The 19,287-nt window shown below is 47.5% G+C and overlaps 1 protein-coding gene across 1 annotated transcript in view; it reads left to right on the plus strand.

The window, feature by feature from the left end:
- The window catches only part of LOC119386577 (alkaline phosphatase), a 78,954-nt gene that overhangs the window by 47,181 nt on the left and 12,486 nt on the right, over positions 1-19,287 (plus strand). The window contains exons 4-6 of the mRNA XM_037653865.2: positions 7,525-7,717; positions 15,764-15,904; positions 16,523-16,714. Of these exons, the coding sequence (XP_037509793.1) occupies positions 7,525-7,717; positions 15,764-15,904; positions 16,523-16,714 (526 nt within the window). The remainder of the gene's footprint in view (positions 1-7,524; positions 7,718-15,763; positions 15,905-16,522; positions 16,715-19,287) is intronic.

Raw genomic sequence — 19,287 nt, forward strand, 5'->3', positions numbered from 1 at the left:
GCCGCGCTGGCCTCGATGAGCGCCTTGTTCGCCGGAGCGACCGTGCGGCACGCAGGACGTCTTCAGCATCGTTCGTCACGCTGCCGCTAACTATTCATCACGTTTCAATACGATAAGACGCACAGAAAGCACCTCACACATGCGATACAGCATGACGCACAAAAACAAACAAACCACACCGTCGCCTCGCTGACTGCTTCGAAAAGTGCCGCGGGTGCCCCCCCCCCCCTTACACTGGTAGCGCCGCCCAGCGGTCAAAGTTGGCGACACACAAAGCTCTCCCATAGAGTGACGGGGAAGTTTCGTGACAAGTAAAAAGTATTGAGGGACAATGGTCTAACCATCGTACTGCGCATTTGCCAAAATCATTTCAATGTGGGTACCACTTTGTCGTTCAAGCACATCATTCAGTGCATTTGGCGTCGTCCTAAACAAAAAAATGCTCCCACCTCCCCGAAGGAAATCGTGAGGAAATGCGAATGCATTTCTTGCGCCGAGAGTACACGGCGTAGTAATTTTAATGGCGTAAAGCTGGACACTTCGACGTGCTCAAGTGTCTCCCTTTTGGGCGCCTCTTTCAACGAACGCTTCCTACGTGCGTTCGTAATGACCTCAGGGATGTTGCGACCGCCTTCAATGCAGCACGAACGCGCTTAGAACGCACTGTTTTCAGGCTGTGCCAAGGCAGCACAAACGCTACAAACGCGTTTCAAACTCACTGCATTGAGGCGGTGGCGCAGGGAGGAGAGAGAGCGAACGGCGAGAGAAGGAGCGGCAAAGCACTGCACCTACCCTCTCCTACACTCTCTCCACACACGCAGGAGCTCCGCCGAGCTCCCGCAATGCGAGCGCACTCACATGCCAGATTGCACTCCTCCCCTCCACTCACTCTCCGCTACTCCGCCCGCACCACCTGCTCCGGTTGCTAGGGGCGAGGATAAGCGCGCCCGCCCGCAGCTGTTGCTATGGGAGAGGGGGTGAGAGCGAAGAGGCGCGCGGACACCGACCGACGCCTGACATAGCCCGACTAAGAAATGCATTCGCATTTAAAAAAGAAATACTAAATATCGAGGTGTGAATGCATAATTTCAGTGACACCATGTCGTGAGGTGTTCGCGGTTTCAAAATTCGTGTAATACCGCAAAGCATCAACTAGCGTCTGCAGAGGCCGGTCAGCGGTATAAGAGTCTGAAGCCACGCATTTCTATAGAAGTATGCGCACAGTCGTGCGCAGAGGGAGGGCAGGGGGAGCCCCCCCCCCCCACCCCCAGTCACCTAAGTAGAGGGGGACGCAATGTCTTCCCCATAGATTGACTTAATAGGGCGGGGAGGGGGGCGCCGCGATGAACATCCACCCCCCCCCCCCGCCCCTCCTGAAGGGGAACCCTGCGCACGCCTATGAGTGCGCGTATTCATGCAAACAGAAAAGCTGAATGCACAGTTGTACTTCAACTAGTTACTCAGGAATACAGGCCATCTGTTTAGCCGCTAAAGCAAGTAAATACCTCATTGACTCAGTCGCGCAACCCTATTTATAATGTGATATAGGCAAAACACAATTTAAACATGTGCAAATAAAGCAAGAGGGAACATCGAGCACAGTGCAAAACACGAATGTGACCGAAGGCCAGTGCCCCATTGATTGGCACATCGCGCTTCTCTCACACGTAATAGGAACGTTAGTCCGGTTTCGTGCATTAATATGGCAATGGAGGGCGTATACATCACCATTAGGCCAGAGCCATATATACCCTTCGGGAGAGTTTGGCGATTGTTTCATCTCGCCGCTCTCCGAGCTCCGCCCCAGCGCCGCCCTCTTCTCGTGACGTAAACCCTCTCTCCTCACCGGCGGCGGCGGGCGGCAGTGGCGACATGGCGACAGCGCGGCGCGGAGTCCGGCGCTGCCGCGACAGAGAGACGCCGCCGCGCCGCACTTACACGATCGCTGAGGAGCGCGCGTAGGTTACGAAGCTCTTGTGCGAAGCCGCGCGTACTCATGGCGACTGCTCCTCGCATTCAAGCGTGAATTTGTTGCGTGCGATGGGCTACTGTTGCGCGGTTGGCTGTTCAAACAGCAGCGCGCAGGGTTTCCGCCTTTTTAGGCTTCTGAGGGAAAAGAAGCGATGACGCTTTTGGATTAGAAACATCAGAGGTAGCAAATGGACCCCGACCGACTGCTCCAGAGGAGTAGCCAGAAATTTTTTTTTTTTTGGGGGGGAGGGGTGTTCAACCATCCTTTTTGTATGTTCGTGCGTGCGTTTGTATGTGTGCGTGTATATATCCACATGTAAAATTAAAAAAAATTTGCAGGGGGGGGTTCAACCACCTCCCCCCCCCCCCCCGGCTATGCCCTTGGACTGCTCCGTGTTATGCGAGGCACGTACTTGAGTATTTCGCTTGAATATTGCTGGCGTTGTAAGCAGTGTACCATTAACACAAACTTATTACTCGTTGTGCAAAAAGGCCCTTTAAGGCACACGAACTTTAAAAATAATTTTATCACGCTGAAAGAAGGAGTTTTGTGGTTCGCGTTTCCAACGCTTGGGCAGATTGAAATTTTACAGCGATCACGCTATAAGTGTCAAGCGTGATCTGTTGCGTTTACGTAATTTATTGCGCGTTCTGAGAACGACCTTGGGATGTTACCGTGATGTTGTGCGGGGAAGATATATTTCGATATCGCAGGTTACTGCCGCCGCGCGTCAGCTACGGCGGTTACCGGCATGTGTTGTACGTTATGTGGTCTGCGTTTCTGCGGCTGTCAGCCTATGTTGTCATTTACCGCTGTGTTGCCGCTTGTGTATGGGCTACCAGTTTCACGTTTAATTCGCGCATGTAAATTAATCCGCGCCTCTTTGCTAAGCGAATGTGCCTTGCGCTTTTTAGTCATTCACGTATAGTGCACGATATCTGTGCTCGTGCAGGAAGCTCTTCCACTATAGCAAGAGGCCCTTATGTGCAGAAAAATGATTTTGTAAAGTAAACCAAAAAGATGTCCGCTGTCAGACTAGCCGAACGAGGTATTGTTTTCATTAAACACGCGCCTACTGGAGGTCCTGCACTGACGAAAACCTTAGACGCCTCAGCAAACGCGAAAATTGACCGCCAGCGTCCGCGGCGTCGGCGTCCCGCGTCGGCGGCGTCAACACGAGGGATGTCAAAAATCATCACGTAATGACGTGCCCATACGACCAAAGATTGTGACGTCATCATGACGTCGAATAACGTGACTTCACGCGACAGCACATGACCAGATGTGGTGTAGAAAGATCGCAGTGCCTGCGATGCAGTGCAAAACAATGTTAGGTCACAAAGCTTTCGAGGGGGGGTGGCGTGAGGAACAATACATCGACTGAAGAAAAGGAAGACGGCTTTCGCCTTCGAGTGGTCTTAGGCGAATGCATAAGGGACCCTGCGAGTTTTTAAAGACGATAGTCTTTCTTGGGGAACTTAAACGCAGAAATTTTGGTCTGTCTGTCTTTCTGTCTGTCTTTCTGTTTGTCGGCACGTCCCTCGATTCAGCCACTCGGCCAAAGTTGAACCACTTGCCCAAGGGCCAGCCGTCTTGAACTGGTACGGCTGTTCATACTTGTGAACGTTGTCGATCAAAAAGTAAATATCATGCATATCTGAGGTGCAACATCACTAGGTAAGTATTAGGCGGCGTGTTCCTTTAATAGAAAATGCATACATACGTAATTTTAAGGACCCTAGTTTCTTAAGCTGCGCTGAAAGTGCATAAGAATGGAAGCTTGCGCGAGTTGGTATGCGTTCACCTTTGTTGAAACAGCGCTCACTAGACGACGACGAAGTAAAAGAAGGCACAGCACAGGCGCTGCCTGTCCTGTGCCTTCTTTTACTTCGTCGTCGTCTAGTGAGCGCTGTTTCAACAAAGCTGAAAATGCGACTGCGCTGAAATTTGCCTTCCTCCGTGCCCTTCGCACGAGCTCATTGTTGTGTTTCGGTTTCGGTTCTGTTGCACTGTACGAATGCCATGGGTTGGTGTTGAAAAACTTTAGTTTTGAGAAGGCCAAGAAGGTGAAACAAAAATATTTAAAAAATGACAAAGCAGTGTTGTGGGCGGCCTTCAGGCTGCCGGTTGTGGGCGCCGCTCTGGCGTTCCTGTTTTACCCAGGCGACGTGTAAATAAAAGAGCGTGTGGAGAGTACTCGTTGAGTGCGGACGTTTCTCTGCTTCAGCGCTTCGCGCCAAACCGCGTTTTCGGGCTGGCTGGCGTCCCCGCCGATCCCGTTGGTCACCGCCGGTCTTCGCCTGCTGCTACGCCGGGACTACCAGCACGCAACACAGCACTCATGTTTCCCGACGTATTGCCAGATGGCGTCCATATCTCACACAGCGCCTCTTCTATCGTCTTTACACGACATTTGCCGCGAAGCACGCAGATATTTTTCTCTCTTATTAGAGAGTTTAGTGCCGGGGACTCCAAGCCGCTTCCTTATTCACCCTCTTACGTTCCCTTGTACTCTCAGCCGCACCCATGGACTATACAAAGGAACGTAAGGGGCTTACGTACGCAAGGCACTTTGGGGTCCCGGCACTAAAATTCTCTAAGAGGGAATTTTAGGGCTCGAGATCCCCAAGCCGCTTATGTACGCCCGCTTTCGCGCTTTTGTCTCCTTAATACAATTACATGCGCTGGTATCTCTGTTTCTTTTAAAAGCAGAGCTGTTTAAGCTTGGAGAATCCCCGTTAGTGGCGAATAAAAATTGTCATCATCATGAACCGGCACGCAATCCGTCCTCTTCTTTATCTTCTGCTTTGGCGCAAGAGCACGTGCACAGACTTTTCCGGCGTGGTATGCAATGATTCTCACGTAACACTTGTCACGTGACATGTTCCAAAAACCACACCTGTTATATATGCTCGTCACAGAGTCACATCACGCAATACCAGTTTTGGTGTATATCAATCTGGCGGAACTGTCGCCATCGCACCATGAGCGTGGCACCTTAGTCATACTGTACATGACACGCGCATCATGATATTCACATTAACTGCCGTTATTTCTGTTCGTCACATAGTCATGTCGCGCACTACCAATTTTGGTGTATATCAAGCAAGAGAAACGGCCGCGAGCGCTCCATGAGCGTGGCACGTAAGTCTTGCTGTACATGACACGCGTGTCATGATTTCCGTGACATTAACTTCCGTTATTTATGTTCGTTACACACTGATGTCGCGCAAAACCAATTTTGGTGTATATCAAGCTAGCGAAACGTCCGCCAGCGCACCATGAGCGTGGCACGTAAGTCGAGCTGTACATGACATGCGTGTCATGATTTTCATAATAACTCCTGTTATTTATGTTCGCCATACATTCTTGTCAAGTCATACCAATTTTGGTATATATCAAAGTAACGAAACGGCCGCAAGAGCACCAAGACTGTGGCATGCAAATCATGCTGTACATGACATGCATATCATGATTTTCATGTTATGACCAGTCATTTATGTTTGTCATACAGTCACGTTATGCCATACCAATTTTGGTATACACCCCATGAACGAAACGGCCAGGAGAGCACTAATTCGTAGGCGGCTAGATAGGTAGATAGACAGATAGATACGCTCAAAGTCGCAGAAGTTCGCTAAGAAATGCCTCGCATTTAAGAAAACCAAGATAGACGCAAACCCACAGGTCTTCATAGCTCTTAAAGTCACCGATGATCACGATACTTCCTCATGCGAATTCTGAGCGCAGCTTTGTGTTGAGGCAACGCGAACTGCGTTTGAATTTCTGGCTACCCGCATTGGAACATTCGTTACATATTGCCACAGAAACTGCCAGTGCTCGCGTGCTACGCACGCCACTCTGCATTGCGGGCGTCATCGACATCCCCGTCACGACAAGCGACACAGTAGCAGCGCACCCACCAGCCCTGCATGCGCACGAGCTCCGACCGAAGTGCGAGCACGCATGACGGAGGAAGAAAGCGATGTTAGAGGCCAGTGGCTCGTGATATCGATAGAATCCACGCTCGCTGTCTTTAGTCCTCGTTCGCTCTATCGGTTACGCCGACTACGCCAATGGCGATGCCGAACAACGCAGAAACAGTCGCCTAAGAGCTGCGCTCTAAAAGCACAGCGCGTATCGTAGACCGTCGTGGACTCGAATCGGCGTCCACAACTCAGTTTCACGATGATTTGGATACGTCTAAGTCACTCCATATTCTTCACTAAATTTATATAACAATGTTCTTGCACAATTTCGCTTTCGTAATTTGTTTAGGAGCGCTAGATTTCACGAATGAACAGCGCGTACATAGCCTCACCCGTGCGCACTTCGCGCGGGAAGACTATATATGGCGGACGCCGCCGGAGCGGAGGCGTGGCGGTGACGTGAACAGCGTCATCGCCGCGCCGCGACGTCACTGCCCCGCCCATTCGCCAGACTCTCCCCATCGACGGCTCTGCATTAGGCTGCAGTCAACGCGCTTTATTCGCCGACATTCGACTCAAGCCGCCTACGGCAAAGCGCCGCTGCGTGCATTTGTATATGCGCCGCCGGCCGCCTATCCACACAAACGCGGAGACGGTGCTGCCACCTATGGCCCGATCTCTTGGCGAATAGCACGCTTGCGACCGCGCGCGGCCGGTCAAAGAACGCAGTTCCTGCGGGGCCACGCAGCTCCAGTCTTCCCGCGTCGAGCCTGTCGCGCGAACAAGATGGCCGGCGTGTTTCCTCTTCGCTTGAGCCGCGTTTGTCGGCTGGTCTCGCACGCTTTCACTCGTACATAAAACATACGACGCGAGGAGTGATGCTGTCGCAGCTTGGACTTTATAGGCAACCGCGCGGCCACGCCGAACGCTGACGTCTGTGCTGACGGGAAGAATGCGCCTGTAGAACCCATGCAATCGCTTTTGCAATAAAAGATCACGCCTTTCGTTCGATGAGGTCTAATATCTTCTTTAGAGGGCCTGCATATGTTTCACATGTACAAACATACGCACACACGCGATGTAGCGCGGTCAGTACTCAACATAAATGGTAGTGCCTTCGGAAGCCTTGTAGGACTTTCATTGCTTTCTAATGGACCTTTCTTGGTCATGGGCCTAATGTTGTGAAAACTGAAAGCTTTCGTTTTGAGTCCTATAAATAGAGCTACTGCTCGGATCATGTGTGATATGCTTGGGGCAGCAGAGCAATAGGATCGTCTTCGTTTTACTCCGCGCCGTACAATGAAATATCTGCTCGCGCTGCAGTGAAATAGTGCGACCACGTTAGTCCTTTTCGGAAACTGTTCCCGAAGTGTACAAGTCGGTGGTAGTTCGAGCTTATTAAAAGGCTAAAATAGCGCGAACTATACGATCCGGCTATAATTACCAACAGAAAACGCAAGCACTGGACTTCCTGCGCTTCGCTTTTGTGTGTCTTTATAGCCATCTCTTTTTTGTGTCGCGCTGCTCTAGCCCTTCTTTTTTTCTGTGAAACTCCAGAAATGCGCAAACATCGTTTCGTTAGGAGTTCCTGCAACATGTTAAGTTAGGCATTTTCAATACCAGGTGATCCTCGGCGGAGGAAGGAAGATGTTCCGCGCTGCAAAGGACGAGGAAGGCAAGGATGGCGCGCGTAAGGACGGCAAGGACCTGATCAAGGATTGGCAGGACGACAGATCAAAGAAAGGCAATGCCAGCTACGTGTGGAATCGCCAGCAGCTGCTCTCGGTCATGCCTGAAAAGACCGACTTCCTTCTTGGTGAGAGCTGAGAACATGCACAACGTTGCCTCCTACATATCTATAATATCGATGTAATAGTTACAGCTACGTAAAGCTGCACGTAAGCGTGCTCAAACGCGACACCGTAGTGCACTCAGGTGCTCCGCGCACCTGAGTGACGCCATCTTGTCATGCGTATCCAGTTAGTCAATATTTGTCAGATAAGCCCTTGTGCACTTCGCATGCTTCTGGAGCAGTTGTTACTAGTGATGCAGAACTATCGATGGTACTATCGATACTATCGATAGCGTAGTCACTATCGAACTATCGATGGTAAAAAATACTATCGATAGCGCTATTGATAGTAAGTGCTATCGATAGTATAAAATCAACAGCGCGAACTCATTGCAGCATAAACTTGGTTCCCCGCGCGCGTGGTACACAGTGGAGCCGGAGGAGCAGGCTGAAGGGCAGGAAAGTTGACATGCTTGTGTTCTTTACCAGAGTGCTTCGCTGACACATGATCATAAAGTCAAGCTGTTCAGCTGTAGAGGAAAGCAAGCCGTTACATGTGGTGGAACTGCGCAGCTTCAAATTTATATTGCATTTTATGATTCCAAAATAAAAAAAATTATCAAGAACTAAGTTTGTTAATCGTAAGGTGTGACTGGTTGCTTTTGAATATGAATTTATTAATGGACATATTCCGCCATTTTCATTGCGGATATAATTTATTTCTCTCGCGGAAAATTGCTCACAAATTAAGCGAAGCTGGTAGTAGGCTATCGCAAATATTTTGCCAATATGGCCAGCCAGCAACAGCACCATTATTCGCACCACTATGGATAGTTTGTCACGTGGTTGTGAGGGTGAAGAATGCGGCAGAAAGACAGGGAAATACGAAGCTCCTTATTTGGGCGAACTTTTGCCCAGAAAATCAAAACTCAACATACAAGCGATACACGCTGCACACTGATAGCAGCGAGAACAGTCGCCGGCCGTCGGGTAATCTGATGATCGGTGGAACACTTCGTCTTCTATACATCAGTCATCGAACCTTCCATCGTTATCGCTTGTGCTCGCGTAAGCTCTCGAATAAACTTGACTATTCGCGTCCAGCGCGTAATCTTAACAAAATGATCTCAAACAATCGCGAAGCTTTTCAAACATTGCGCCGTGGTCTGCGTCAAACGCTCCGAACAGTCTTTGTTGGTGCAACCCGAATACATCAAAACAAAGCAATAAACACGCGCGCCAGTAATATCGCTAGCAATATTACTGATGGTACTACCGACTGGACTATCGATAGTTTGTCGATAGTAGTACTATCGATAGTTTGTTTACACTATCGATAGTTTCAAAAAAACTATCGATACTATCGATAGTCAATTTACCGATAGTTCTGCATCACTAGTTGTTACCCTTTATATACGTGAAGTTTCCTTTTTTGCTTCTGCAGGCTTTGGCATTCCCAGCTTCTTCGATGAATATAACTGTAGAGACGAAATCATTAGATTCCTCATGAAACGCAATAAGTGAGCGTCGGCGTCTTTGGCGTCAACACGAATAGTACAAAAAGACGATACATCATGCTATACGGCTAACACTCACTTAAGCACTGCTAAATAGAGTACGAAGTGATGGAGAGTAACTAACAGCTAATTGAGATTGACCGAAAGTAACTGAGAAAAATTGAAAATTACGTCGAAATAGTGCAGACGGGGGTTCAAATAGTGGAGACGCAGTAGATGTCGCTGTCATGCGGTTAGAGACCCTCATAAATATTTTACTTGTGTTGTCCCGCGTAACTTGAACAAATGATTCGAAAATGAAAGGCGTGTCGGAAGCGAATTGAACTATTTTTTACTGTCCTACACAGGTTATTTTTGTTTCCCCTTAACTTACTATGTTCAACTGCCTAACTTTTTAACTATTCAATAGAAACCCATGGCATGACCGGAGGGTCGTAGATTACCTTGAGAGACCATCCATTGAATTGTTTTCTGTACGACACATTTCACGTAGACCTTTTCGCGTGGCAAAGAAAGATCGCAAAATATAACAAAAAAAAAAACTAACCACGTGAAGGAGCGCTTGCAAAGAACTACCTGCTGCTTCCGCGCGCGCAGTCGGCGAACAAGCTCGCCTGCAGGGTGACTGTGCCCTCGGGTAAGCGCGGCAGAGTGTTTTGACATTGGCTAGCACTAGGGCCTCCTGCTTGTGTCGGAGGACGGCGCAAAAACATGCTGGTGGCCCAGCGCTGTCGAGGCTATAAAGCGCCGATAGAATGCAGCAGGCGACCTGTTTCATCGATTGCACGCTTCAGAGCAGTGCGGTAGCAGTGCGCAAGCCCTCCGGCGCGTCAATTTTCAAAGCGAAAGCTGTTATGACAGCGCAACAGCAGCCGTTTTTGGCGTCGTAGTTGTCCGCCGCCGTTGTCCATAACTGCTCTAGCGCAACATGAGCAAAAAAGAAAAACGTATCAAGTATCGATTAGGATTTTAACCCAGGCCTTCTGCGTGGCAGTCGAGTATTCTACCCCAGAGCCACGCAGTTGCTTGAAAATCTTTCGCAAGAAGACCCTATACAGGCGTTATGTCGGGCAAGCAATCCCGTCAACATATGTACTAATATAGCGTGGTAGAAGAGTAGAGCAACAAGCAGGCGTCACGCAATGCGAATTGCGCAACCAGTGTGTGGTTCAAAGCTGCCCACCGACTTGAAAGTGCTCAGCCATAATTCATCCTCATCAGCCACAGCATCAACAAAGTGCACATAATGTCGTACAGATGGTTAGCGGGCACCTCGCTTCTTCGCTTAACAAACAGTTAAGATGCCTTCCCGCCTCCATCGCCTCGATTGAGGACGCGTCATCTTTCAAGACTGCACTGACCGATCATATCTTGAGCTCGTAATAACCGAGTATTCTTTGAACAGGCATTCTCATCAATTTGTTGTATTTTTGTGTTCTATTTTTACTGAATTTCTTTGTTATGTTACCCACCCGCTCTGTAACGCATTTATGCGCCCCAGGGTAATGTAAATAAATAGATAAATAAATAAATAAATAAAATAAATAAATAAATAAGTAAATAAAGTAGGGGTGTGCGAATAGTAAAATTTCATCTCGAATCGAATTCGAATCGAATAGTGCCGGATAGGGGCCAAAAATATCGAATACCGAATAGAATATCGAATAGTATATTTACACGAAATGTAAAGGTCAACATGCGCTCGCTTTTGAAGCAGGATGTCGGTGAAAGTTTAACAAACGGCGACGTTAGCGTGAGGTTTAGCCACCGTACCCTAACCAAGTTGCACCATTGCCATTTGTCGCGTTTTAGATATTCGTCTGGTCGAATTAATCGAAACTTCGAATAGTAGCTATTCGAAAGTCGAATCGAATTATTCGATTAACAACTATTCGATTAGAATTCAAAACTCGAATATTCGCACATGCCTAAAATAAATAAATAAATAGATAAATAAAGAAATAAAGAATAATGACATAGTGGATACCTCGCAAGTGTACTTGAGAGTACAACGGGCTCTAGAAAGGCCGCTCTTCCAGCTTTCGCTGTGACTCTGTTTTACGTGTTCCGCGCAGGACTGACTGTTTCTTTCATATTTTGCAGGCTTTCTTTGCAAAGTGGGAATAAGGATTACATGAGACGTATCATACACGGAACAGTGCTATCGATGGTTTCTTAAGGTGCTCTACTACCCTGCGCTAGTAGAGCATGCTGTGGTTCTTTACCGAATAAGTTAAGGAGAAAGCAAAAGTAGCCTGAATATCTATACGATAGTGCGAATGGTATACCTTTATTTCAATTCGCTTCTGACACGCCTTTCATTTTCAAATTCTTGTCTAAAGTTACGTGGGAGTATACATACAAGAATAACATGTGTGCCAATTGGAAGTGTGAGAATGCGGGCTTGTCATCACAATTGTGTTCTCGTAATTCTATAATAATTTTGTTGCAGGAATTCGCATAAACCGATATTGCATAGCCTGCAAAAGCCTTCATATAGTCGTAAACATGACATCGTCCCCCGATGTTTGTTCTATTCAGTTGTTGCTGGGCTACCTTTTTCATACTGTTTTGGGGGCCATATATAATATGAAGCTGCCTACTCTTAGTTTTCAATTTGCGCTACGTAGCCATCATTTTATGTTCCGTAAGACATCTTATTTTTTTTTTAACACGAAAGTGTTTTATGCCGGGGTCCACCACGGCTCCACTGACGTATTTCCGTCACGGATATGACGTTGTAAAGTGTACACTAACAGATGCCAAAAAAGAACTAGAAGAGAAAGTTCCGCCAGCGGGAGTCGAACTTACGACCCCTTACTCCGCAGCGCGAAGCGACACGGCCACAGACTGCACGTTCTTCAGCATACTAACGGCGAGCTATTTATATATACCATTTACCTTTGGCCGTACTCCGAGATCGGTGGCACTTCAGCATGTTTTCGTTATCACTAGCGAGATGGCGCGAAGGGCTCGCAGGGCACGCTTTAAAAGTCGTCGCCCCGTGCGTTGCGATGAGCGCGCGCTTCTACAGGGCGTGGTCGTTCATGCGCGCGCGCTTATCTCATGATGGGGGTGGTGTGTACATCTTATGCTCTCACAGAATGCTTGCGTTGAAGTTACAGAGAGCACGAAGGTCCCTTCGCTCACTGCAGCGGCAGCTTTTGCGAAAAGAGCGCGCTGATCACACACTAAAGGTAAACATAATCGACAGCATCTGTCTGGCTCGGTGAAATTCAAGAACTTCGAAAAGACTCAACAATAACCATCCTGCCAGCTGACAAAGGTAACTCATCTGTGATACTCGATTCGCGATACTAGACCGTGATACTCGACCGTGATACTCGTGGAAGGACGTTTGAGCTTTTCGGTTTACGGAAAATCAACGCACACAGGCCGATATCTGCAGTTCAACTCCAACGACCCCACCTCCCACAAAGAATCGGTTGTCGCGGCGCTCTTGACCCGCGCAAGGACTATCTGCAGCTCCAAAGAAAAACGAACAAAAGAAGAAAAAGCGGTCACTACCGACCTCTTGAACAATGGGTACACGAGGAGCTCCAACCGCCGAGTATGCCAACGACGTGACGACCGGAGGAATTCCCCCCTCGTGCCCGTTTCTGCAAAGAGTGGCGCCAACAATGAAGCCTCCCCCAAAACAAACCTACCGCATCGCGGTCCCTTACCTTAAAGGGAATCAGCGAGTGTTGGGGAAGAAGGGTATACGGGTGGCACACAAACCCGCGGCAACACTTGGGCGGCTCTTTCCGCGGCGAAAAGACCGGCGGCCAAAAAAAAAGATTCCGTGAGCTAGTTTACGAAGTTACCTGCACTGCTTGCCGCGTCACTTACATCGGCGAGACAAAATACTTCCGGAAAGGATACGGCAACACCGATACGACGCACTACGTAGCTTCAATGCAGCGCGAAACGCTCTCGCAGAACACACGAGAAGCTGCACCATCGCATCAACTTCGACGCGGCCCGGGTCATCGAAACGGAAGGTGGCCGCACCAAAAGACAATCCCTGGAATCTTGGTATGTTCAAACGACACTAACCGGTCAACAGGGACACTGCCGAGCGTGTATGTACACGGTCTCCGGAACCAATGGAGAAGGATTAACGAGAGCGGCAGGGAGAAAGACGGCGGAGAGGGAGGCAACCACTAAAAGAAAGCGCTAGCTCCGGAGCCGGCCAGTCACCCCCTAAAGAAGAGACCGAACGGGTCTTGAAACGCAGGGTCAGTTTCTATAAAAAAAAAAAAAAATCCGGCAGATCCCACGCGCTGTGGGAATCGATGTAATGCGAAGCAGCCAGCAAAGAGCTGCATACATCGCATTGTTTATTTTTGAGCCAAATGAAATCATTCATGCCATGGCATCTAGTTCACAATATATCGCGTGTTTACCATGTGGTATATATAATGCCAATGAAACGTATATTCTGGTATATACACTGCATGACCGGTTATTTATGTTCATCACGCACTCCTGTCATGCCATGGCATGTCATGCCAAATGGCCGCGAGTCCACCATGAGCGTGGCATGTTAATCAGGGCATACATGACATGCATGTCATGGTTTTCATGCCACCACCTGTAATTTATGTGCGTCATACATTCGCGTCACGCAATGCCAATTTTTGTGTATATCAAGCTAGCGAAACGGCCGCGATCGGACAATGAACGTGGCATGTAAATCATGCCGTAAATGATATGCGTATTATAATTTTCAAGTTATCACCTGGCATATATGTTTGTCATACAGTCACGTTGCGCAATACCAATTTTGGTGTATATCAAGTGAGCGAAACGGCCGCGAGCGCATCATGAGCGTGGCATGTAAATCATGTCGCACATGACTTGCCTGTCACGATTTTCATGTTACCACCTTTCATTTACGTTCGTCATACAGGCGCGTCGCACCATACCAATTTTGACGTATATCAAGCTAGTGAAACGTCCGCGAATGAACCATAAGCGTGGCATGTAAATCATGACATGCTTGTCGTGGTTTTCATGCACCATCTGTTATTCATGTTCTTGATACAGTCACATCGCGCAATACCAATTTTGGTGCATATCAATCGAGCGAAACGGCCGCGACCGCACCATGAGCGTGCCATGTAAATCATGTCGTACATGACAGGCATGTCATGATTTTCATGTTACCACCTCTAATTTACGTTCGTCATACAGTCCCGACATGCAATACCAATTTTTGTGTATATCAAGCCCGCGAAACGGCCGCGGATGCACCATGAGCATGGCATGTAAATCATGACATACATGACATGCATGTCATGCTTTTCATGTTACCACCTGTTATTCATGTTCTTCATACAGTCACATCGCGCAATACCAATTTTGGCGTATATCAACCTAGCGAAACGGCCGCAAGTGCGTCATGAGCGTGCCATGTAAATCATGACGTGCATGACATGCGTGTCATGATTTTCATGTTACCACGTGTCAGTTATGTTCGTCATGTCGAAATGTCTCATCATACCAGTTTTCGTATATATCCATTCATTTAAACGGCCGCGAGCGCCCCGAGACCATGTCATGTAAATTATGCCGCACATGACATGCGTGTCATGATTTGCACGTTAGGACCTGTCATTATGTTCGCCATGAACTCTTGCCACGTAATACTAGTTTTGGTATGTATGAAATTAACGGAATGGCCGCAAGAGCCCCAAGGCCGTGGAATGTAAATCATGCTGTTCATGACATCCATGTCACGATTTTCATGTTATGACCTGTTATTTATGTTCGTAATACGGTAATGTTATTCCATACCAATTTTGGTATACATCCGATTAACGAAACGGCCAGGAAAGCACAAAGTCGTAGGCGGCTAGATAGATAGATAGATAGATACGCTCAAACTCGCAGAAGTTCGCTAAGAAATGCTTCGCATTAAAAAAAAAAAAAAAAACTAAAGACGAAACGTCGCTGGAGAGTCGTTTTATTCTCACAAATAAGTTACAACTGTGACAGTTCGCGCTCATCCTGTGTATACTAGTGCGTTGATTTCGTGCGCCCTCCTTTGTGTTTGAGCAGCGCGCTTTAACTGTCGAGCTGTGACAGTTCGCGCTCATCCTGTGTATGTTCCTTCCGTGCGTCCTTTCTGCTTGAGCAGCGCCTTGAAAATTTCGAGCTGCTTGCCCTTCTTCGCGTGACATTACAATTTGTTGCTGCAGCATTCATTCCTTCGCCCTTGTGGCGAAACAATGCACCACAAATGCCCAGATACATCTGTGAAGACACGTTTCACTTTCGTGTTATACCGACTTCTATGACAGAGGGATTAGCCATGTTTTTTGTCTATTTTCGTCACCCCATCGATGGCAGTGCAAGCATGTTTTGACAAGAATGTGAACATTGACAAAGTTATGCAGGCAAAGAGTGCAAAGCTTGGCTTCATACAGTAGAACATGTGCGCTGTATCAGCGTGTATTTTTTATGCGATGGTTCTTCAAGTGGTCGTATCTCAGTGGGGATTGTGCGACAAAAAGCTTAAGCACATGTACTGTGTTCCCCCTGGCAGGGATCTTCGATAGCGACCACGTGCCTTACGTGATCGAACGCAACAGCCCAAACAGCACGAAGCCCACCCTGCCAGAGATGACGAGCGTCGCTGTGAAGATCCTCAGCAAGGCACCCAAGGGATTCGTGCTGCTCGTAGAAGGTAAGCGATTGCAGAAGACGCCTCTCCGCTGCGCGTCAGTTTAGATGCTGCGGGAATGTCTCCCTCTTAATACTGAGATTACGAGAAGATATTCGTTGGTGCAATAAGTAGAGTGACAATGTATCATATTGGGACACTTAGCATACAGCGTTAAGAGGGATGGCACAGATAAAACTGAGTTAAACTATTTCGCTACCTACGCGGTGCGCTATGTTGTCTAAGGCATTAATACTTCTTGCTTGAAAGAGAACCTTGCCCGAAGAATGGCAATGTACATATCCATTTTACTCCTAACCCAAGCTACTTGTACACCGGTCTCTCCACAACTCCGTTATGTATTCATTGATAAAGCGAATAATGCGATATAATCTCCTGTTCATCAATTGCACCGGCACAGTTTGGTAATCGGTGCTTGTTTTGCCGTCGTATAGGATGAGTAATATGAACAAAACACCTACACGAACTGTGTGTTAAGTTCAATATTTCAATGTATTTAAAGCAAACCAACACAGGTGGCCGCTTTCGCGCTTAAAACGCAGCAAGATGGGGTCAATTGCGATATGCAAAGTAACGGGCTGGTATTGAACAACTTTCTTACTTCCTGTATTCACGAAACAGGAGCACGCATCGACATGGCGCACCACAAAAGCCAGGGTGGTTCAGCCCTTGAAGAAGCCCTGGAGTTCGACCAGGCCGTTCAGGAGACGCGCGACAAGCTCAACGCGGACGAATCTCTGCTGGTTGTGACAGCCGACCACTCGCACACGTTCACAATGGGCGGCTACCCGAAAAGGGGCACCAACATTCTTGGTAAGTGGTGCCTCGTGGGTGCACCAGCGCACTAAAGGGCCACTTGCACAAATGTTTTTTTTTTTTTCGTCCGCTCTACATTTACCCGCCACGACAGCTTAGCAGGCAAGGCGTTGCTAAGCTCGACGAGGCGGGTTCGATTCCCACTCTCGGCGACTGCATTTCGATGGCAGTGAAGTGTAAGAACACCCGCGTATACATATTGCCACACACGCTCCTTTCTTTGTATGTTTTATGTTATTGGCCCATTGCACGTGTAGCTTCTGCCTTGCGCGATCCGCGCCAGAATGTCTGGGACCATTCGAGATTATTTTAGGATCGCCTGTTAGGCTTGAGCGAACAGCTGAAACGCGAACAGCTGAATTTGTTCTCGAACTAACGCGGCCACCAGCGATAAGGTTCGAATGTTCGATGCCGCGTGTATAAATGCGGACGCGCCTTGCCGCGGTTCAGATTATCGACGGTCGACGCTCAGTTCGCTGCTATCAGTGTACAGCGTGCATTGCTTGCTTGCAGTTTGACTGTACATTTCCCGGCCATAAGTTCGGCCAAATCAAGTTTCATCTTGGACACGCCGACTGTTGCCTTCGTCAACGTCACGACTACGTGGTAATATGTGAAGGAACCCCAGGTGTTAAAGCAATCCGGCGTATTCCACTACAGCATGCCTCATAAATCGTACATTAGGTGGCTCACACAGCAGCGTCTTCGGCGTGATGGTTCTTCGTAAGGGTACCCTGGTTTCTTCTCCTGTTGCAATAATGACTAAAAGCGAAATCCTTTTTGTGAACATTTCATTTGCTCATCGCACCACTATTATTATAGGCTGCTATCGACCGCCTGATTCTGATCACTCCTTCATTTACGACATAAGTAGCATTCTAGTTCATATACCAAACTGGTTTGACTGCGCTAACCTCACTGTTTGCGGAGATTTGAACTTTCCAGACATGCATTACGTCAACCTCACCGCATCTTCGCGTCATTACAGATATTTTTTGGACCTTGTTCTCTCTTTAAACCTAGCTCAAACTGTCGGAATGCTGACTCGCGGCACTAACACTCTTGATCTCACCCTTGTATCAAATCCTGAGCTAATTCAGTCATTGTCATCCATCGATGGCCTCAACGATCATATGTGAGTAATTTGCAGCCTTGCAATTTCCATTCCTTCGCGACAACGTTCAGTAAAGTAGATTCACGTCTACAAAAAAAAAAGGCAGATTTTTCCACGATCAATTAAGAAATGGTCGGATTTCTTGAACGCTTTGAACAATGAGCTACTAATAAGTCTATAGATGAAAAGTGGGCTTCCTATAAAGAAATAAAATGGTCTGTCTTAACGGAATCCTATGCAGCCGTCGTTTGCATTCGTGGTGGTGCCTGGAAACTGTGGTTTACAAATTCATTAAGATAATTGTGTAATAAGAAAAAGCTTTTATTCAGGAGAGTTCAGAGCGAATTGCAGCACATGCTCTGACAGCTGTCAACTCGTGGTTGCAGAGCGGCATGGTTTGATGGAAATTCAAGATATTGGGACCTAAATTGCATTGATCCTATCTTGAATTCCGGATCCCTTCAAAGTTAAATGCAAGCAGGGCCTTTGAAACGCTGGTGCACCGCCTTCAGCTGGGTACCGCGTACACAAAACACCTTTTACACAAAATTTCACGAGAACATAGTCCAGAATACGCACATGGACACGTGGGTGTAGATGTAAAACATATCTTAGTATCATTATGGTTAAAGCAGCGCAAAAAACACGGACGAAGAACGAGCGCTTACGGAAAGGTTTATTAGATGAAACATAAAAAGAAACATGAAAATAATTAATTCAAACGAACTGCGCAGTCGCCGCTACGTAGGAAACTTGGCAACTTGCAAAAAGGCAAGGAAAGGACTTTGCTTCAATATCTTAGTAGAATGCTCACGATATCAGGACGAAAGACAAGTAATACGAGTTTCAGCCTCCGAAAAGTCGTACGTCCATGCCGAACACGTGCCCCCAAAAAACGGTCACTATTAGCAGTCAACAAGCTCCTAGAAGGGAGTGGTTATTCTTGGAAAATATTGGAAAAAGTCTTTTTAGACTGACTTCATGCTTATAGTTTGACCTGACCATGTCGCGTTATCTGTCGCTTGATATGAGAGCTCATTCTGCGTCCCTATGACTGGACTTTGCCAATTTCAGTGCTGGCATGTGACTGGGCGTAGTGTGGTGCTTTATTGAAAGCATATAAGGTGCTCGTGTAACTGCATTTTATGTGAACAGTAGTGTTATGTGACGAGACTGTATTTTGTGTCTTTTTTTCTTGCGTTGTTCTGTGAATGGACTTACAATAATACTGCTTCCTGCTCTTTTACGCATTTTTTTTCTTTTCAATGCTGTGTCTTTGAAAAGAAAAAAAAAAAGCAGTAGCCGGAGCTATACAAAAGTGCGAACATCTCCTGAAAACCGTAGAATAAAAATAAAAGATCAGCTCCACTTAAGCATCAAAATGGAGGAAGTACTTCGAGTGTAGGCGTAATTCTGCTAAGGTGCTGAGGAGAACTAAACGGCACTTCTACAACAA

Source organism: Rhipicephalus sanguineus, chromosome 3, assembly GCF_013339695.2.
Source record: "Rhipicephalus sanguineus isolate Rsan-2018 chromosome 3, BIME_Rsan_1.4, whole genome shotgun sequence".
Classification (NCBI taxonomy): domain Eukaryota; kingdom Metazoa; phylum Arthropoda; class Arachnida; order Ixodida; family Ixodidae; genus Rhipicephalus; species Rhipicephalus sanguineus.